Raw genomic sequence first — 22,517 nt, forward strand, 5'->3', positions numbered from 1 at the left:
AAGGAGAAAATGTTAGGGAGTTTCAGATCACAGTGAAGATACTGTAGTTGTCAATGTCTTCATGCATCAGAGAAAAGCTTATTGTGTGCTTCTTTTCCATGCTCGTGTTTGTGCATGCTGTGTTTTCGTGTGAGTGTTGGGTAAAGCTGGGAAAACGGGGCATGATATAGAGGACTGATTATGATCACGATTTAGCCCCGAGGACAGGCTTCAAGGTCCGGGAGATTTTGTACCGTGCGCTGAAGAGAGCGGGGGCCCGGTTTCTCTGACATATTTCACATTGATGTCTTAATTAGCGCCCAATGTTGTTCTTAGATTTGTCTGACGCAAAGTTAGACAGTTTCACCAGAAGCTTAAAAAAGTTAGCCACCCTGACCACGGGGGCCGACTCTTAACTCCTCAGACTAATGTTTCCATGGTAACAATTAGTGACAGTTGATTCCCAAATGATACAAAATAAAGAAAGAAAGAAGATATGGCTCATAATTTGTTTTTATAGATCTCAGCAGACTAAAGCAGCGAGGACACTGTCAGCTAGTTTTATTCGTCCAAGAAAAATATCCTGACGCTGAGTTTTTCACATTAAAGCGTTTTTACGGGTCATAGGGAGTAATACTGAATATGTGAAAGACGTAGTATAAAAGCCTTTTGTGGTTCCAGAGGAAGCTGCAAGTAATCTGATAAATTGCTTCCAGTGATGTCACTCACTGTCTAAATTGCACTGTTCATGTAGGAGCCAGGCGTATGAAAAGGAAGAATGTGTGGAATAAGTGTGCAGTGCTGAACCAGTGGACATTTTCAAAAACAAGTTGCTTACATTAACCACAATGCAACTGAGTGACATCACAGGAGATAAGATTACATGAAGCTTCCTCTGAGGCCAAAGAAGGTGTTATACTACTTTTTCACATATGCAATAATACTCCTCAAGACCTGCAAACACCGTTTAATTTGTAAAAATTGGTGGAGTTTCCCTTTAACAGAAATACTGACTGAGTCCTGTCACATTAAACCACAGCTCTTCCATGGGTCTGTGCTATACTGACATTTATGCTGCTAAATGTTTTCTACAGACAAATTTAGACATTAATCTGAAGTTTGATTGAGGTCGTAGTTTTTGAGTCTATTCGTGAAAACTGGCCCCATGTCACCATGGACAGCGAGCACTAACAGTCTCCTTTAACTGAGTCTCAGACTAGACAGAGCAATCAAAACTCTATCAGACATATTTACTTTTTGTGACTGGAAAAATCTTAATTGTCATCCTGCCGTCTAATTGAGCTGTTGGTGGCGTTTTGAACAGAGTAAGTGATTTAACGGGTGACTCTTTTCACAGTTGAACCGGACTTTAAGAAGTACTTGTTGTTTGTTCCTAGTTTAAGACGTATGTTTTCTCTTTCGGTACTCACACTTTCACTTTGGAATGGGTTTAAAAAGTTGCCTGCCATCTCGCCGTCGTCCCGCGGAGTGCCGGGAGGATTGTTCATGCCTGCCATGTTGTTGGGAGAATTCTGCAACATGGGTATAAGGAAGAGTAAGAATACGTTCGCTCTTACAGACAAAGAGTTGCAACGGTATAAGATTAACATGGAATATAGAAAACATCACTGTTTTTTTTGTTTGAACAGATGTTTTTGTAAAAATCCTCCAATTTATTTCACCTCTCAGACATAAAAGTTGATGTAAACTTGAAATAAAATTCTTTAATAACACTTGTTCAGTATAATGTAATACCATAGATAAGAAAATGCACACAATAAAACAAATCGCCAACTGTCATATCACAGTATACCTTGAAAACGGTATATCACTGCAACCCTATTACAGACAAACAGACAGTCAGTCTTACCTTTGGCAACCCATCCATGTCACCAGAGCCTGTGATCAGAAATGGAGAAAAGAGAAGTCTGAATCAAAGTGCTGTAACTGTTAACTGATCCTCAGCGTCCTGCTGTTAATTCAACATGCAGTGCAAGTAGAAGCAGCCGGCCCTCTCACACGTAATGGCCTGTAATTAAGCCATTTTGTTTCAGATACAGATGAGCACCAACTCTCCAGCTCCACTGATCACATCTCTCGCCCATCTATAGGATCAATTGGCCCCACTCGCTGCCCCCCTAATCTGCTTTCAGCTTTGTTCAATACCAGGAGGAGGGAGAACACTTCCTCTACGAGCCATGAGAGGGCAGAGTCTTACTTCTAAAAGCCTTTGTTCACCGAGAGTAACAGGTCTCACTGGCTATCCTCTGGAGCTTACACCACTGCACGCTGTCTTTGGCTACTCACCTAGTGATCCGTTCATATGATGCTGCTCCATAGCGCCCATTCCACCCATGGGCCCATCAGGACCTGGTCCCATTGGGAACTACAGAATAAACAGCAGTAAAATGTATGAAGGTCATTTATCTTGCATTGTCTGGGTTGAAGAAGAAGAAGGTTCATTTGCAAAAAGAGACATTTACGTTTTATCATTCCTGTCCACTCCGGGGAATATCAGTCAAACCGGTGTCACGTTGTTTTGACAAGATATCTCATTTAGAATGTTTATTGTGCACTCAAGAGAATATAAATCAAACTGTGTCCGGTTTATTCATCTTAGGCTGATGTTGATCTGTTTTTTTGCAAATACACTCCTCAATCTTGGGTGAAATGTAAGAAACACTGAAGCTATTTGAACAAACTGACAGCACTCACATTAGGTCTATTTCCGCCAGGGCCGATGGGGTTCATCATTGTGTAGATGTTTTCACTTGAGTTTGTTGAATCTGTGAAGAAAGACCAAGAAGAACAAAATACTGTATCACGCGTTACACCATCGAGACTCATGGAAATACTTGCAGATAAGTCCGAGCACTGGTATGTCTGTCTATCTTCACATTTAATATACAATTGTTCAAGAAAATGTATAAAAAATAAGGTGTATTTTGAGTAATGAATGGAGAATAACAAGCTAAGAAACTGTCATTCAGTGTATTCATTTCAGTTTGATTGAGCCTTTTGTACAAAACATTCAGCTCCCGCTCAGACCTGTTCTTATTTCTGCTGGAAAGGACAAAGGCCACCCGTATGTTACTTAAAGTGACAGTACATCATGTCAGTGATTCTGCGTGTCAATCAGTCTAAACACTGCTCTCTTGCAATGTGCAGTCAAAGAAACACATTATCTCTTATTCCTACAATCAGGAGATTAGACCGCGTTTTTATACGAACACCCTGACAACTTAGCAACGACCAGCACGCGCTGTATGTGTCGCTCCTCGGTTGTCTGTCTCCGAAAGATTAAGAAGGATGAGGCGACCTTGATGTGACATTGCAGGCGGAAAGTTGTGAGTGGAAAAATAAGAATAACAGACTGAAAGACAGGGATGGATACTGTGGTGAGATCCTGCCAGTTAGTCTCCCTGAATCTAGCTTGGGTTGTCGTGACTGTAGGAGGGGGGCAATGCCGAGTGGGAGGTGTGCATTGTTGTGGGAGGTTGGTGAGTGTGTGTGTGTGTGTGTGCGTATGTGTGTGCGCAGTCTTGGCGACTGCAGTGGAAATATGTTTTCCCTCCCAGTGTACGTGTGAGCAGGAGCGTTTTGTGCAAAAAGGTTGCCCCGGCAACGTATCACAATAGAGGGTACGTATATAAATAATAAATGGTGGACACAAAAAGAAGCTCTCCACAGGCCAACAGAAACAGAACATCTACAGGATATCAGCCAACAGTGTTTTGTTCTCCGCTAATCCTCCACAGAAACGCAGGACTGACGGGTCAAAGCCGAGATGAATCAGTTATTTGATTGCAGACTGACACGCTTCTGCTTCCTTTTCTATGCAACTCTCTCCGCAATGACCAAACACGCAAACAAAAAACTGAGAATTTTCCAGAAAAAGGGGGAAACACTGACAACACATGGGATACCTGAACACATTTTAACATATTATACTATGGAAGCATCAAAGTTATTCACCAAAAGTTAACAGGGTCGATTCTGGGCATAGACTCATCCTCGTTCTAGGTTTTGTGGGAATCAGTTCAGTAGTTTTTGTGTAATTTTATTGACAAACCAACCAATCAACAAAAACACAAACCAACAAACGGCCATGGGCACGAACTTATCCTCCTTGGCAGAGGTAATAACGTGAAAACACAACTTTTCGTGTTATAACATGATACCGATCAATTTTTCTTTTTCTGGTGTGGCAGCAATATGTTTCCATAAAATACCAACTAACCCTTCGTGCAAGATTGTTCAATTTTTCAGTGTTTTACACTTGTAAAACTCCTCCTAAAGGCTCAATTCCTAAAGTATTTAGAGTCCTATCACTGCCTGTCTCTCCCAAAGAGAGATGTGTATCAGACAGAGAACAGGTTTGATGTTCCTCACACAGAGCCCCGTGTTCAGTGAACACTGGATAAAAGTAGAAATCAGAAGAGAAACTGAAGCGTGTAACCCACCTCCGGGGCTAGGCATGATGGGAGTTCCTGGTGGGCCGCCTCCCCCTGGAGGGCCCTGAGGGGCGAAGAAGCGAGAGAGAGAAAGAGAACAGAGTGCTGAGTGCATCTAGATGGCAGCATGCCTGTTAGATATCACCGCATGACATGTAATTTATGGCCCGTGGTCGAACACGAGTCCATGACGGGACACTTACCACATAGTTGCCTGGAGATGAAGATGAATATGCTATCTGCGGAGGGAATAGACCCGAGGTGAGACAAAACATGAGACACAGTTACTGTAAACACGCTCAGTCATGTAGGAGATAAAGATGTGGGAAAACGTGACTCACTGAGTTGGTGTTGGGGTTCGGCCATGGACCTCTTCCACCAGGACCCCTGGAGGAGCAAACAGAGGGGAAAGATTAAGACACTGAATAGAATAGAGCTTCATAGGAGGCGTGTGTCACATATGATGGTTTCTAATCAGGTGCATGAATATTAGTTATGTGGACTAATTATGTAGAAGTTTTTATCTTTATACATCTTTATACATATCTCTAGATAAGGAAAAATCTTGATCGGAGGACAAATTTGCTCAAAAGGGCAAAAAAATAGCATTTAAATAGCAGACCCTGTTCCTGGTTCAAGAGGGCTGTGCCACAAGTCCTTTCTCAATTTGAGGTTTCTGAATGAAGCTTCGAATTTGGGTCGTCATATCTCATGACGTCATCACCCTTTAAAAAATATCCTTGCACAAAATCCTCAATTTGAAAAGAGTGATTTGTCAGATTAAATTAGGCGCCAAGCAAATTCAGATCTTTTTTTTTGGCAATGACTCAAGTAATTGACTATAATAGTGTTGGCGCCAAAAATAGAGAGATGTAATTTATGGTGCTGTTATTAGATTGCTAACCAGACTGCCCCATTAAAGGTGAGCAGTTCTGGAGAAAGATAGTTGAATGTTGGGGCCTCTCATCCCTGGTCGACAAAGATGCCTTGGACTGGTGGCTCAGTCCGAGGTGGGAGCGCTATTTGGCGACCTGGGAATGACACTCAACAACAAAAACAACCTTTCTCCAGAATTACTGAATAGAAAACGCAAAATCTCTGTGCAAATATTGATTTAGAATGCTGATGTCGACGTTATGAATGAATTCCTTACAGCCCTACTACGTTTACTGACCCAACATCTGAGCAGATGACTTGATGAGAAAACGGCTCTCCTAACTGCTTATGGAAATAACAACAAAAATAAGTCATGATATAAAAAAAAAGTGAGTCTCTTCTTTGGCAGCAGAATCCACAAACAAACTTCTTTTTTTTTTCAGTCTACTTACATGTTCATGCCCGGCATCCCCGGCCCCATTGAGTTTGGAGGAGGCCTCATCCCGCCGCCGTAGTTCTGCACAAAGACAGGAAGCACACAGTCAGCATGCCGTCTCACACCTGCTCCGTCTAAAGGTTTGAATCTTAATGAAGGTCAGCGACCATCATGTCTCCCCCTAACTAGTGTTTAATTATGTGATGCATGAGCGTGTGTGTGAAAGTGGACAGCTGTGTGTGAGTGTGTTTGTGTACGTCTCCGTGTATGTATCTCTATGTGTCCGCGCTCCCCCTCTGCGTGTTTGCATGTATGTGTTCATGGCTGCCCAGCAGGCGGGTTTGGCTGGTGCTACATGTGTGTACTTGTGCGTGTATGTGTGTGTGTGAGAATGAGACAGATATAAAGAGAGAGAGACTATGGGGGCAGGCCAGAGAGCAGCTCCACTCAGAGGAAGAGTTTTGTTCAGCAGACGATTACACTTGTCGAGCAGATGCCACACCAGCTGCTGGTGCGCTCACTGCCAAAGTCACAGAGCCAGGGTGGCACAGAGAGGGGCCGAGGGGCACGGGGAGAGTGTGTGCGTGCTAGTGTGTGTCTTTGTGTGAGGTGATGTTGGATGCGGGACGTGGTTGGGTGCAGAGTGAAGCAGCTGTCTGGTAATGGTAATTCAAAAGGACACTGTTGTTTAAGCATCTTATGTATTACACCGAGTCACATCCACAAAAATTAAAGTGATAAGAGAAGACCAACGGCGCCAGATTTGGCAACATTTTTGGTCATAACGTGTCGGTGGCAGCCGGAGTAGTCCGCCTCTGTTTGTCTCCCTAGGTGGGAGTCGGCGAGCAGGACTTAAGGTGTAAAACTGGCGTTGGCAGTGGGGGAGCTTTGGTCAGAGCCAAGCTAATCATCAGAGCACTTGTGACTTTTAAAGGCAAAGTTACGAGGCTGGCAGAACTAAAAATGTCCCTTCAGTGGAGAAAAAAAGATTATCTGCACACTGGTTATACACTGCTGTTTTGACATTACGGCTGGTTTTATGGCAGCTCTTAATGTAGGGCAACCAAATGTTGGGTTTCATAAACCGACAGTCCAAGCACCAAATCTGCCTGTGTGGCAGCTGCAGAGTGGGAGTGCAGTGGGCTGGTGGTGCTGAAGGACACCATCCGCTGTCATGACTTCATCAGCACAGTCATTTGTGCTTCTTTATTCGGTATGACTGAGTAACAAAAACCCACCTGTGGGCCCATGCCTCCCATGCCTCGAGGGGGATTCATTCTCATCGGACCTCCCATGTTTGGATGTCCTGTGGTGAAACACAGAGAGTGACGCTTGTGAGAATAGCACCACTGTTTAAGATCAATAACAATCGCATAAATGAGGAGAAAAACGTTGTCATTCAGAAGCCAATATGAGATTACTTCCATTCGAAGATAATGCCGTGTGTTTCGTCAATACCTTGAGGTCTGGTGGGGTCCAGGCTGTTTGGCAAGAGAGGCTGTGACCCGGGGATGCTCCCAGGAGGCTGATTTGGCATACGGAGGGCGGGCCTTGGGCCACCTGGGTACCGCGGAGACATGAATGGCTGCAGGAAGGACACGAGAAGGACAATGAGCATTTTATTTCAGGATGAGCAAAACACTCCAGGCATTAAAATGTCAAAAAGTAAAGCTCTAGACCTTGTTTTTAATCAACACTCTTACGCACAAGAAATCGCTCAGTGCCAAAATGCACTTTTCGTTTCATCTAGCACCAAATTCATTTAGACAAAATCAGTGCATTAATAACAAAAACGGTGGTGGATTGGATTTTCTCTAAAGACTCTGATTATTACAAATTAACATACTGCCTCTGCTGATCTCAAGTGAAAAAAATTCATCAATTTGGCCCAGATACTCATGTTACGTGACGCTGACAAAATTTAGCGAAAGGGAGGTTTGTAAAATAAAAGAAGCAGAAGTGATTAAACAGATTTATAAGGACATGAGTGGAGATGAAATGAGAAACAGTACAGAAACCACCACGGTGTACATGTCTACGGACGTGAAAGAATGGGAGCACGCACTTCTTCACAACTTAGAAAATATAACAGGTGTTTTTATGGTTTCAGTCAGAACCTGTTATAAGTTCTCTTTTACGCCTTGAGCTGGCCTGTTTGTTCACACATTACCGTGTATTTCATTGTTAAGTTTGTGTATTTGCTGTAAACAGGCTTGAGGATGTAACTGAATACACGTAACGGTATCAGGATACAAAACAAGGTAACTGTATTCTGGTGAAGTAACAGATACATTAAGAGGATTACTAAGAGGATTATCCTGCATTCTTACAGAACACACATTCAGAAAAGATCTTATTGATGTTTAGTTTCCCTCTTGCATATGTTTGGTATAGAGGTAATCCAAAAGCAACAGAAAGTGGGTAAGTCACATTACTTTATTGTTTTGATTGTGACATTGGATAATGTTACCAACTACATCTTTTTTAAACAGGTAAAAAGTAACTGTATCAGAATACGTAATAAATAAGTTATCCGCACAGCACTGGTAGTAAAGCCCTTCGTAACGCTGGTTGCTGTTATAGAAATAAATCTCCAATATTATTAGTACAATCAGCAAACGTCAAAGGCAGAAATGTTTCCACAGAAAACAAATTAACTGCGAGCTTTGCCTGAGTGAATAACACTTGCAGGCAGTGAAACAGGGCACGAAAGGCTTGATGAAACTGACTCCCTGTAGCCAAACTGCCCGGCCGTCAGCAGGGGGAGCTATCGTGTTAAAGAATGATGTGCTGCCAAGAGTTTTTGTTACATTCACCGAAAAAACGATGGGCCTGCCTGTGTTTAAGTTTTGGAAAGTAAGACCTCAGGTGGTAAAATCCATTAGGATAAAGGTAAAGGAGGACAGATAAGAGAGAGGAGGAAATGTGCAGGACACAAAGTTGGACTGGAAGAACACTGTGGGAGAAAGAGAGAGAGGGGCCTGGGCTAGAAAAGGGACGGGAACATGACACAGTCGGATGGGAGGGTGAAGTCGTACAAGGAGGAAGTGTTCTACATCCAAATGTTTGTCTGTTTTTGTGCAGCTAGACGTTTTTCTCAGCGCGTCCATATCAACCAGACACCAGTGCTACAAAACCGGGATAGTGTGATTCATGGCAGGAAGTGAAGACACCATCCATTCCACGCAGATGTTTCAGCAGAGAGGAGGACAAGACACTGGCAGGCTGGGACACACACACACACACACACACACACACACACACAGAGCCAGCGCAAAGCTAGTGAATAATGTAAAGCACCCTAGACAGATGGTTTTCAGAATTACCTATGAGAGCAACGCTGCTGCAACTACAAATACACACAGCCAGCGAGCCACATTTCAGCGCGGGGTGATTGGAATTAATTCTAAACCCAATCCAACTATTTTAATATCAAGGGGAAACATGCTGATCTGCATGCATATCGGGTAAGAGTTGTGTGTTCTGGTCACGGAGCATGAACAGCCGAATAATGTTCGTATCATTGTTTTCATACAGAGATAAGCACAGACAACACAAATACAACAGGAGACTGGCTTTCAACGGTAATTATGCACTGTATGTTTTGTGTGTGTGTGTGTGTGTGTGTGTGTGTGTGCATTTGGGGCAAATGGAGGACAAGTTATATAATCCCAGTTAGCCCTTGAGGTAGAGACAGACTTACTACTAAAACTACTAGCCTCCTCTCCTCTCCTCTCCTCTCTTCTCCTCTCCTCCCCTCCTTTGACCATGTTGTGGTGGGTTTGTGTACGAAGAGCTGCACAGTGTGTCAGGCTCTGCTGCAATATTAATGGTCTATTGATGGACTATGGGATAGTGAGTGCCGGGCTGAGGGAGAGAGAAGGCCCTCCAGATGCACCTCTGCTCCTTACAGCTGGGCCAACACAGCTAAATTATTCATCCAACCCACCATTGTGGATGCGGCCCGTCCTGTCCGTTAGCACAACACAACGGACCCGTGTGCTGTTTGTACACTATTGTGAGTGAGTGAGTGAGCAAGTGAGTGAATGAGCATAAACACTTCCATCTTACCTGTCCGTGAGGTCCCATCATGGGATTACTGGGGTTGTGTGGGGGAGGCTGAGTGTGAGGGGAAGGCTGAGATCCTGGAGGACCCTGGTGAAGAAAAATTAAAACCGTGTCAATAAAGTGCTACAATAATGCATTTGGAGATATTCAAATATTACGTTCAACAATCTCGCATGAGAACCCTTTTCAGAGCAAGCACTGGGGTTCACTGGAGGACAACGTGATCTCACTTTCATCTCAGTTGTATTCGAGCATGCAGATGAATATTTTCAAATCTAGGTTTTGGTTGCCCAGATTTTTTTCTTTAAATACAATGAAAGTTGATGAAATTCCACAGCATTAAAATATGTATATATATATATATATAAATATATATATATATAAAAAAATTCAATAGCTGTTTTCCTCCACAGAAACAGTTTTTATAACTTCTGTAAAAAGTAGTACAAGACGTAGAGGTATGAGAAAAAAAAAAATCTAGATTTCATTAATCTATGGTGATCAGGCAATCAAAAAACAAAACATTTCCAATTCTGCTGGTTATGAAAAGAAAAAGTTTGAAAAACTTAAATAACTATAATCTCATTCTCACGTGTTCACAGTGTTGTATAAGTACCCAAAAGTCATGCCTGAGTAAAAGTACATATATATAACTTCACTGGTAAAAGTACACAAATAGTACTTGAATAAAATGGTTGATGATAACGCCACCAATCCCACTGTGAATCAATATCAGAGTGCAGTTTTCTGTTACTTATTTTTGTGCCCCTTTTAGCTCATTGTTTTGACTTCTTAGTCTGTGCAATTGAAGTCCGATGATGCTGCTAATGCCGCACATATAAAACCATGAAACGACTTCAGACACAAAATAGTTATAGTATGATACCTGGCCAGCATGACACATGAGCAGACACAACAAAAGAACGACTGCTAAGAGACACACAGGAAGAGAGTCAGGAGGTTACTGTTAGCTAACATGTTGCCCCTACAAACCAGATAAGCTGATACACAGTAGTAAAACTTTTTTGCTTGTTTCTGCCGCCAGTGTCAGAAGCGCAGCTGTAATTGCCATTACAATCAGAGAGTTATTGCAGCCGGTCCGATTAAAGTATATACAATTGCAGCACAACTATCATATGTATTCTACCACATCAACAGGAAATGCATGAAACAAGGTTTGTCGCTGACATTTGCAGAGGGCCGCATTGATTTTCACGTCCAGGAATTGTTAATTGCCAGGATCAGGTCGGATCAATTCATGAGGTGGACTTTAATCAAAAGTTACAATCTTACAATCATGTTATTTTGCCAAATGATAATTGTGGGTATATTCAAATATCTTCCTAAGTCCGTGCCATGATGAGGTCTGATCTGGTTTAACAGAGGTGCTGCTGCCCAGTATCCAGTCGAAGGGCCGAAGCAAGTCTAATTTTGGTGCTCACTTTCACTCTCCAGGCGAGTGCCAAATATCTGAACCTGATCAGACAGCGTTACGCCACAATATGAAAAAATGAGTCCCAGGTTGAAAATAACCGAAATTAAACCGAATATTCTGCCTCTTAAATCCACTCTGGTTGGATGACTCAATCACTGGTCTGTGAACTGCAGTTTCAGTTTGCATTTCTGAGAGTGAATCCACCGTTTCCTCGAGTTAATCTCTCGGAGCACACGCTGTGTTAAGTACATTAAAGTGAATACAGTGAACTTCGGACTTGTTGCCTCTTCCTGCACTAACCTCATCTGACTCCAGCGGCAGCCAGTCCTGCAGAGAACTGTTACCACCTGAACATCAATACGGAGAAAGAGGACCACCCACTGCCAGACCAGGCTTATCTACTGCGGTCTGCCAGAGCCTCCGTCAAGCACTCTGCTATCAGGTAACATTACAGGTGTGTGTGTGTGCATGCCTGTGTGTGTGTGTGTGTGTGTGTGTGAGCTGAGCAACTGAGTGGTGATCAGTGTGAATATGAGGTCTCCCTCTTTTTAACAGGTACGTGTGTGCCTGTACAGTAGGTGTATTGAAGGGGGCTGCAGAGGGGTGGAGGAGGGGGGGCGGTGTTACTTTAACAGGTGTGTATCTGACATCGCAGTGAAAAGCTGAAGGATTAGGGGATTACCCATGTGCAATATAACCTGAGACACACACAAACACACCACACACACAGGAACACAAACACAATCTCTGACAGGCATGTTTACATAATTTCACATTCACTTTATCATGCACGTACACACACTGAAGTTAGAATTGTTCCTTTATTGATTTAAAATTTCTTTTTTTTTAATACATGTGCTCTACAAACAGATAATCTTTTATTAATTAATTCTGTGATTATTTCCAGAGCAATAGTTTACTTTTTGAATCATTAAGATTGCTAGTTTGCATCACAGTCAAAAGCCTCAGATATTAAATTAAAGGTGCAGTATGTAAGAATTGGCCACCTGTTGAACACATACTCAGAACAAACAGGGTGTAGCATATCAACAGAGAAACCACTGACTGTAGCTGCTGTTAGCGTGTTAGCGCAGTCAGCCGTGCATCTAGTGGTCTGGAATGGGAGTCTGGAGCACCGGGGAGTGTTGGTGTTTACACTTCTAGCGCAGGAGCTTTGGCCTGGGACGGACCAGGGCTATTTGGTTAGCATGCTAACTTCGGAAGACGTCTCTGCAACACTGCAATTCAAAGACTAGACGCCATAATGTCAAACTGTAATTTCTTCACATTCTGTACATACTTTAAGGAAATATTCGAGCATTTCAACTGAAATTCTTAGAAACTGCACCTTTTAAATTGACTGATTTTTTTTTTTTTTTTTTTTTTTGGAAAAAAATGGGACAATCCTGTTGAGAACTGCTGCATTCATCACATTATGGTAACGGCGTCTTTTTTGATATTACTACCCTTGTGCCAAACTCACAAATTTTAGAATTCTACTTGTAGTGGCTGGAATACATTTTTGCATTTGGTGTCATTAAATTATTGTAATTTTCTATTGACCGATTTCAATTGATTAACTAATTCTTTCTGCACCGACGCACACAACCAGTCTCTCTTTCTTAGCCTCACACATACACTCCCTTTAAATCTCTCCTTCCCTCTCCCTCTCTCACTCCCCACCCTCGTCTGTCTCTGCCTCACTTTCCCACACTGCCCACTGCGTCGCCCTCCCAGTGTGAGTGCTCTGCTGGCGTGGCTGGGATGGTGGAGTGCCGACAGAGCTGAGCACCAGGAACCTGTGGGCGCTGCCACACTGGGAAAATAAACATGCCTGACTGACAGCTTGAAACATGTGCGCTCCCAAAGGCACAGATACAGTGCCGCTGCGCTGCCAGGTACAGCATACAAGAGCTCACATTTTGGCAGGAAGAGATGAGCTTTTGCATACACGTGAAAACAATACTGCTCGTGAGCAGAAGCACTTATTCATGGACTCACAGCCCTTTTCTAAAAAGGCAAAAGAGTGGCGTGCAGCAGCAGCAGCAGCAGCAGCAGCAGCGGCGGCAGCAGGGATCTCAATACAGGTGCTTCCGATCCTTTTGAGATATGGCAGTTGACTTCTCTCACTGCATTGATTCTTTTCATCTCATTATTGTGACACCGGCTCATCTGAGCAGCAGTCACATCTTCAATAAAGCCACTTATTAACCAGCTATAGAACCTACACGGTCAGTAATCTACCCCAGCGATCTGTAAATGTGTATTCAGTTGTACGTACAGTGTGCTCTGGATTTGTTGGCACAGCCATGACGTTTGTACCGGTGCCACTGTGGTTGTTCAGCCGCTCTGTGTGTGTATGTTTTGGGTGGTTAACACCAGCTGTACTGGCTCGCTCTGTCTCTCAGCAGGTTCACACTGGGGCTAATGCAACGCTAGCTCTGTCTGACCTCAGAGGTTATTGTTGTTGACGTGCCAGTGTGTGTGTGTGTGAATGTGTGTGTAAGTCTAACAAGACACCCCTGCGGGGCCTAGTTGCACTGATCCAGCTGCAGCAGTCTGCTTCTCCTCTACACACACACACACACACACACACACACACACACACACACACACACACATACACACACACACACACACACACACACACAGGCTGGTTTTAGTCACTTATGAGGACATTGCTCTGAGTTACATTAGTTTCCAGCCATGATCTACCTTTAACCAAAAACCTCAGAGTCTTAACTTGAAAATTTAACAGTTCATTTTGTGGGACCAGCTTTAGCTCCCAAATGAGAGTTAGTCCCTGTAATGTGGCTGTGTGAACACATTTTTGTTCCTGCAGTATACGTTATACACAATCTCTCTCTCTCTCTTTCTTTCTCTCTCTCTCAAAGACACACACACACACACACACACACACACACACACACACACACACACTGCTCCTCTCTTGTTCCTCCATAATGTGCCATAATGGAGCAGAGCTCCTCTGGCTGGGCCTCTCCGGGCCTTCCTGCTATTACATCTGAATGGGCCAGCATATGGCCTTTATGGCCGCACTGTTCTCTCTACAGGTCCCTGCAGAGAGAGGCAGGGAGAGAGAACATTTCAACTGTCACAGAGGTGTACGCGGGGTGAGTTTTGAAAAAGTAGCTCGGCTGGAGAGTGTGTGCGCGCGGGTGTGTTTGCGCGCCGTTGTTTGTGCATATGTGGAGGAGAGAGGGGGAGAAGGCGGGGGGCACGGGGAGCGTTAAATGAAGCAATTAATAAAATCATTTTCTACCCGGCTAAGGAGATAACAGCTTGGCACAGTACCACAAACCCATCAACACAACCCCCTCGCCTCCCCACCACTCATTTCAGCTTAAGGAAGACCCACACCGCTGCCCCTGATGGACCACTAACAGAGAGAGAGAGGGGAGAGGGAAGAGATGGAAGAGGAGCAGTGAGAAGAGTTTTCTTCCTTCCTCTTTGCAGCTGCTAACACTAGAGGGCAGTGTGTAACTGCCGTAAACTACTGGACACACACACATACACACACACATACACACACAAACAGAGAGCGAGAACACAAAGCAGCCTGCATCACTGAACACAACAAACAAAGCCAGGAGGAACAGCACCACACACACACACACACACACACACGAATACACACAAGTATGCGCACGCACACACACACACACACACACACACAAACACACACAGACTGAGTACACACTCATTGTCATTCCTTGCTAACATTCCAGAGAGAGCAGCAGTGGCAGCAGTGGGTCTCCTGCTAGCTCATGGTATATAGAGGCATGGCAACACGTCAGCTCCGAGATGGGAGCACGCTATCCAGGGTGTTTTCTCCCCGGAGGACGGCCGTGAAAACGCTGACAGCCGTTTAAACATGTTAGGATGGCAGCAAATGATTTATATATATCTGTGATCTCCCCCTCCTTAGCTGACAGGAGCGTTCAGAGCTCACAGCTGAAGTTTCAGTGTTTGTGTGTGTATGTGTTTAGAGGGAGTTCTCAGGCATGTCTCTAAACAGATAAAACACACTGTATCGAAGAACGTGCCGCTGATAGGGATGGATAAGAGACAAAGACTGTTATCAACGCAAGTCGAACGTCAGCTACACGCAGACAATGGATGGAGGAAACCTTTGCTGAGGACTTGCCTCTCATCTCCAAGTGTCTGTCTATCATTCAACGAGAATTGTTCAGGTATCTTTTTTGGCGCTCTCCTCTCAAGGATAAGCCGCGCCGATAAGAGTCAGAGACAGTTCCTTCGCTCAATGGGTCTCAGTGCAGGCAGGAGTGAAAAGTTCTACCTGCACACTCTCACCTGAGCCCTTTAGCATCAGTCTTTTTGAGTCTCCTATTCACGCCGCTATCTCAGACACGGTTCAAAAGAGATTCAAATGTATAACTGAGCTTTTCATACACAATCAGTTGCCGAAGTTGAACAGTCTGTCTGATTCACGCAGGATCGGGTGAAATATCCACAAAAAAAAGCCGAACAACCTTGAGACCATCTTTTCTGTCCCTCAGGACCTCAACCAGTAGCCTACATCCTCTGACCCCGACCAAACACAGAGATTTGACATCTGACCCCTCGCAGGTAACAATCGCCGAGCCTCCATTTTTCAGTAGTCTCTGCCGGATTTTCAGTCTCCCATTCACGTATTTTAAGCACTTCACCTTATTTATCTGCATCTCTGTAGTGCCGCTGACCGGAATGAACCCTGCGATCAGTCCTACCTTTGATAAATAAATGACTGAGCGCAGATGTCTCCCTAATTCACCATGTGCCTGCCATGTGTCAGCTTTGAACAGGTTCTTAAAATGTGTCTTTGATACCTGTGTTGCTTGTTCTCAAATGTGTAATCAAACCTAATCCTCTTGTTGTGCTTTTTCGCTGTTTGTCCCTGAAGAGCCGCAATTACCTGCAGTAAAACGCGCTGCCCTTGACTTCGGATCCCCCCTTTTTTTTTGGCAAGAAAAGCCATCCCAGTTTAGTAGAGAGTGGCTGCCCCACCCCAACTGGTTTACAGACTTAATGGTGCGCATTAAGTTTTTCGAGTACCTGACGTACCACGTGTAGATCAGAGAATAAGGTCAACAAAGAGGGATTTCTGGGGCATTATTTGACAGATGGACCATATAAATCTCTGAAGAGCGCATTTTTATCTAATTTGCTGTTCCCTGGATGGAAGCCCGGTGCTCTTATTTGTGCCGTTTCCTTCCAGATTTTTGTCTCCTTTTCTCATTGTTCAGTCCAGTTGTCTATACATCTGTGCATTGTAAAAAAAAAAAACTGTGCGGCGAATCTTAACACTCCCCTGAATGATTTCATTTCTGTCTACGGAGTGGCAGATGGGAGGCAAATCTATCGACTGTCCACTATTGTCGTCAGCTGTCATTTCTGTGAGCACAAATCTCTGAAGTCCAATGAAAAAAAAACCCAAAACATTTGAAAGACTTTCCCGACGTCTTCGTGTCCTCTCTACTCCGACACTCTCTGCTGCTTTCTTCTTTTCCTCTTCCTCCCTGTCATTAACTCCATCTCTCCTCCCCCTCTTCCTCCTCCCCCCTCATCTCCCCCCTTTGCCTGTCCTCCCCAGAGGGCTGTGATGCAGCAGTGATGGACTTTCACAGAGAGGAGAGGAGAATTATAGTATAGTATATGTGTAGAGAGAGTGCGGGAGAGTCAGATCCCAACATCATCTCTCTGTTATTTTTGCCACTTTTTCCTTCCATGTCTCTCATGCCCAGCTCGTCCTCCAGCTACAGATTAGGGGGAGCAAGGGAGCGCACACCCTCCTCCCCCGTCCTCCTCCTCCCTCCACCTCCATTTTCCTTCACTGTCCCTCCTTTGCCCCTCGTCCCTCTCTCCCAGGACCACAGCCAATAACAGTGTTGGGGTCACCTATGTTAATTACCCCGCTAGTGCAACTGGGAAAAAATTTCTGCAGCACACACACACACACACACACACACCAAGCGCATGTGAACAGCTCACACACAACAGAGTTGGTGAGTAAGCATGTGTCACTGAAGCGGTGTGTGTGTGCGAGCGAGAAAATAATAGTTTCAAAGACAAGGGAAATGGAGAGAGTGAGGAAATGTCAGGGAGAAGGATGCCGGGCGTGCGAAGGAGAGAGGAGCGGGAGAAGGTGGCGGGAGGAAGTTGAGACCCGGAGCAGAGACGAGGGATGACTGAAGCCCGGAGAAAAAAACTCAGTCTCAGCCGACAGAATCCATTCACAAATCCTAATCTCACACATAATGAGCGTTTTTTGAGTCTGATGCACTCAAACACTACAGACTGACCTCACCTCCAGTGTAATAGATGAGAATGTGAGTAAAAGCTCTACGCGGGAGAGAAAGATTAAAAAAAAAAAAAAAAGTCTGCTTTCCCTTCACCTGAATGAATAAATGAATTGCGGGAGACTCAGTAGCGTGCACTTTCAGCGCCGGCCGCAACCATTAGTTCACCAGGGAGTGAATGTCAGCCACCTGAGCGGTGTGTGTGTGAGTGTGTGTGCGGGTGTGTGTGTCGTTTTAGCTGTAACTGAGGTTGGAAGACGCCATGTGGACAAAGCACAGCACATTTAAATATCCTGCTCAATTCAGGAGAAAGCTGTTGTAAAGTTTGGAGAGGCGCAGAGGAACACTTTGTGTTTCTGTGCGGTACATCGAGCCTCTGTTCACACTTTTGCTTTTTTGTTTTCTTTACCTTCACTGCTCGGATTTGCTTAGCTCAGCAAAGAGACGCGAGGAGGAGTGAATATTGCTGTCCCCGCTGCCTGTCCTGTCTGTCTGTCTGCCTGTCTGTCTCTCTATCCGTCTGTCTCCCATGCACACAGGGTCTATTTATGGAAAGCAATGTCACTCATGCAACACCATCAGATAGCTTTCTCCCAGGCCTGCTCACTGCTCATACATCATTAACATTCTCCACGACCCCAGCATGCGCACACACACACACACACACACGACATGCTGCCAATCAACCCTGTGCAAGACATCGCTGACAAATGGCTATACTGTTCCACGCTGTATGTATGTATTTACACATCAGGCATACTAGAAGTCCAATGGGAGCGGATTTGTAAAACAAGCTTAATACAAGGGGCTTCTTGGACATTTTGTTATACTTACAAGCGTATAACAAAAGCAGACATCCAAATATGTACACAAATTATAGCTGCAGTTACCATCGATTTGCAATTTTGATTATTATTTCAGTATATTTTTTCAATCAGTAGTAAAAAATATGTGCATCAGTGTTTCCAGGTTCTCCAGATCGCCCCCTGTGATCGTCACTAAGCGGAAAAATGTGGCAAATCTGCACACATGACATGGTGGAACTGACAAATGTTCGGCACTTTAGCTTGAAAATTAAACCGAGAAGCAATAATTGATTATCAAAAAAGCAATTCATTTCCTGTAAACCACTAATGATTTCAGCGCTGATTGTTACATTTTTAATTCAGGAGACAGCATTGTTCGTCATCAGACATATTCGCTTTCCTGCGTTTCTTAAGTTGGATGAGAAGATTGATACCACTCTCATGCCTGTTCTTTGAATAAGAAGCTGCAGCCAATAGCTTATTAGCTTAGCTTAGCACAAACATAATGGAAATATATGTCCCTTCAGACACAGCTGGCCTGGCCCTGGCCAGATCCTGCCAGTGCATCTAAACATCACAAATTAATGGTATGTCTCAATGGGTTAGCCTAGCTTAAGTAAAGAAATGTGTCAAACAGATTGATCAGATGCTAATAGATGGATTTTATTGATTTCTGACAGAGCTAGGCTAAATATTTCCCTGTTTTCATGGTGTGCTCCATTTACCTCAGAAGTCAGAGCTGCAAATGACATCAAACCATAGTTAACATTCCAGTACAGCAAGTCAGAATACCGGAATACAAGTAAGACAGAAATGCTGATAAACAGTATGTCCTACGCTGTTGATTAGCTGAACAGCCATCTCAGATTTTGAGGTCGAGGTTGGTGAGGCGTGAAATCCAGCTTTCGGCGGTGTTCCAGTTGAAACTGCAGACTGGGAAAGCAGAAGTTTCAACTTCCCTGTTCAGATGAAATGCAGCATCATTCTTAATGCTAAGCTAAGCTAAGCAGCTGCTGGCCGGAGCTTCAAATTGACTGTACAGACACGACGAGTCGTATAATGTTTCTGATTTAACTTTCGGTAAATAAGTGCAAACATTTGGAACTACTCCTTTAAAGGCTCTTGCACAGCTTACAGTTTTAGACAACTTGTGGACTTTTTCTGGAATTTGGACAGTTTTAACCATCAAAAGACCGCCTGCTTGTCCTGCCCTTGAATAAAAAGACACAGCCACTTTAATTCCTTCGCTTTCATAAAAATGTAACTGCTACCAAATGCGTGCACCGCTAATGAACTGATGTGTGAAATATTTACAGGTTTTTTTTGTGTGTGCGTAACTACTGTTTCACTCAAACAACTGTCTTGATAGTGAAATTCTTTCGGATGATACATTTTTTTTCAGCGAATATATCTATGATATGTGATTCAGTGAATATCTTCAGGTGTGCAGATATTTTAAGCGTTGTTGGTGAAATGTGTGTCAAAGTGTTAAATAAGGCTTGCGTGTGTGCCTGTTTGCGTACGAGAGGGAAATGAGGAGTGATGGAAATGGAGAGTGTGCGTATGTGTGTGTGTGTGTGACCTCGTCAGCCTCAGAGACAGCCTTCAGAGAACAGTGATGACAGGAGGAATTAGTGAGGCAACACAAACCAGAGAAAATAGCCTCCTCTCCTCTCCTCTCCTCTCCTCTCCTCTCCTCTCCTCTCCTCTCCTCTCCTCTCCCTATTACCACCCTCACTTAAAGACATTTTCATATGTGACTGGCTACAATGCATCAGAAAGTAGTCACTTGTTTCGATTCTACGGCAGAGCACCAGGAGTTAACAACCCGAGCATGGACATATGGGACGGAGGCAGAGAGACAGAGAAGGGAACACATCTGGACAGGGATTAGGACAGCTAAAGAGGCTAAAAAAGGAGGAGGAGACAGAAGGATAGGCTTAGCGATGGCTACGGGAGGGGCGGGGGAGCTATCGGGGGCGTGCGATGGCTGGAGGTGGGGGTGGGCGAGGGTTGAAGTCAGTGAGAAAAGTTATTTTTCTTACTTGAAAGAAGGCCGGGGGCATAGGTCCTCCTGGCATGCCATCATTGGGTGGCATGTTGCCCATCACTGGACTGGGAGCAGCGGCCGCACTCTGCAAAAACACAAGGAAGAACAGCATACTGTCAGTGTTCATGCTCAGCATCAGCAAGGTGCAAATATAATCACTGAACATAATCGGATGGCAGCTATGGCGAAATTATTGGTCACAAAACTTGCAGCAGCCCTGATTACACTCAGCGAATTTCTGCCCACAAATGGAGCAATTACTGATAACTGATGAAGATAGGATTCTTTAGTCACGGTGATGAATTATTTGATGAAGGGCACAAAGCTATCTTGTTAAGATGCAGATAGTTTAGGAGGAACATTTAGGCTTTCAGCGTGCTTCCAGTGAACTTTTAGTTTGTCTGACCGCACCAGATGGCCCAAAATAAATTGTACCTTTATTCTGGACGAGCTGAGCAAGAAACTGTTGAGTTACGAGCAGGAAGGTTGTTTCTCGTTTCAAAAACACATAGGAGACAACGTTTTTTCAGATCTACTTTGCTGAGCTGTAAAAAAAAAAAAAAAAAAAGTCCAAACTGATCTGCAGACTACACAAACCATGTGAAGATCTGCAAACTGTACATATACACAATGTCTAACTGAACAATAACACTCCTCAAGGTCCACACGCAACACTGCAACTATTTCAGAATTGAAAGCTCCTCCATGTAGAGCGGGAGATCAAATGTCAAAGTTCTGTTTTACTGATTTAAATATGCATCCTTTTCTCTTTTCAAGAGAGAATAAGGATTTGATCAAACGTTCTCGCCAACTTTTACTTGCCAATAGTTTTACACTCAGTATTACAGACATTTCATTGAGTAAAAGTAATGAAGTTCATTATCCAGACCACTCCCATGCTTCGGAGGGTTTAGTTAAATTCCTAGCAATGACTCCGGCATCATTTCCTTCATCTTTGCTCTCAATCATAATGATTTTTCAACATCAGGGGGAAGACAGATGTGACACTGCTGCTGCTGCTGCTGCTCTGGTTTTTCTTCTGAGGCGGTGAGGCTGACAGTCGGTGTTTGGTCATGACTGCTTAGTCTGAGCTCTGAGAAAAATTCACAGAGCGATGAGACGAGGAGACGAAAAAAAGTTACCCAGAGAACAAATTTTCAGTCAGTATGTGGAGCCAGTTCAGTCCAACGCTGTGGAGGAGGGATTATAAAGCTAAAAAACAACCCTCCCTCCATATGGACACACTGTCAATGACCACAGTGTTTCTTGAACCGCAACCAACTAGTTTCTAGTTGCCTACATGTTGCCTACAACCGCGGGAGTGATCAGAAGATCTGAAAAATGCTCACAATAAAATCATTTTACTGATTAGGTTGGAGGACTTGTTGCACAGTCATAAAGAATCTTATGAACAAAATCTGTTAGCTGCCAAACATAGGACAATTCAGAAAATCAGGAATCACACACACACACACACAAACACACACACTGCTCTGCTCCGGCCCCTCCCCCCGCTGTAACTAGAGCTTCACTCACTTCCCGAGCAAACAATCCCTCCATCCCTCGGCTGACCCACACAGCCCAGACGCTAACTAACGGGCCCCGGGGCCATGAGGCAGGACACACACACATAATCTGAGGTCTGTGTGCGTGTGTGTGTGTGTGAACTGCATCAGTTCCTCCCCGCCTCAACAGCAGACAAGTAGGCAGACGATAAGTCAAGAGTATCAACCAAAACAGACAGTCAAGGAAGGTTATTACTAATAATTCATGTTATTTATCAAACACAGCCCACTGAATGAGATGGCCTGATATACAGGTCAACTGAGAGATTTTACAGTTCGTGATAGCTCGACATAAACCCATCTGATATGAGGTTCATGCACAGTTTTCTGCCAAGTACTTTTGAAAACTTCTTGTTGTCGAAAATATATCGATACGCATCAATTCTGAATGTTTGAACCCAACGGTCAGTTGACACGTACACCGCACATGCCATCGAAAGGGGTATTTTGGCTCAGGACCGCTGCTGCATGTCGTCTCTCCCCATGTCCCTTAAGTGCTAACTATCAAATTAGGGCAATAAATGCCTA

General features: G+C 44.1%; 1 protein-coding gene across 2 annotated transcripts in view; it reads right to left on the reverse strand.

Annotated features, from left to right (window-relative positions):
- The window catches only part of ssbp4 (single stranded DNA binding protein 4), an 89,318-nt gene that overhangs the window by 3,448 nt on the left and 63,353 nt on the right, over nt 1–22,517 (reverse strand). For both annotated transcript variants that reach the window (XM_030432832.1, XM_030432833.1), the window contains exons 5-16: nt 20,420–20,509; nt 9,817–9,900; nt 7,204–7,330; nt 6,984–7,051; nt 5,762–5,826; nt 4,775–4,820; nt 4,637–4,672; nt 4,443–4,497; nt 2,695–2,765; nt 2,287–2,365; nt 1,850–1,878; nt 1,410–1,511 (exon numbers count right to left, since the gene is read on the reverse strand). In XM_030432832.1, the coding sequence (XP_030288692.1) occupies nt 1,410–1,511; nt 1,850–1,878; nt 2,287–2,365; nt 2,695–2,765; nt 4,443–4,497; nt 4,637–4,672; nt 4,775–4,820; nt 5,762–5,826; nt 6,984–7,051; nt 7,204–7,330; nt 9,817–9,900; nt 20,420–20,509 (852 nt within the window). The remainder of the gene's footprint in view (nt 1–1,409; nt 1,512–1,849; nt 1,879–2,286; nt 2,366–2,694; nt 2,766–4,442; nt 4,498–4,636; nt 4,673–4,774; nt 4,821–5,761; nt 5,827–6,983; nt 7,052–7,203; nt 7,331–9,816; nt 9,901–20,419; nt 20,510–22,517) is intronic.

The sequence above is a fragment of the Sparus aurata genome, chromosome 11, assembly GCF_900880675.1.
Source record: "Sparus aurata chromosome 11, fSpaAur1.1, whole genome shotgun sequence".
In the NCBI taxonomy this organism is placed as follows: Eukaryota; Metazoa; Chordata; class Actinopteri; order Spariformes; family Sparidae; genus Sparus; species Sparus aurata.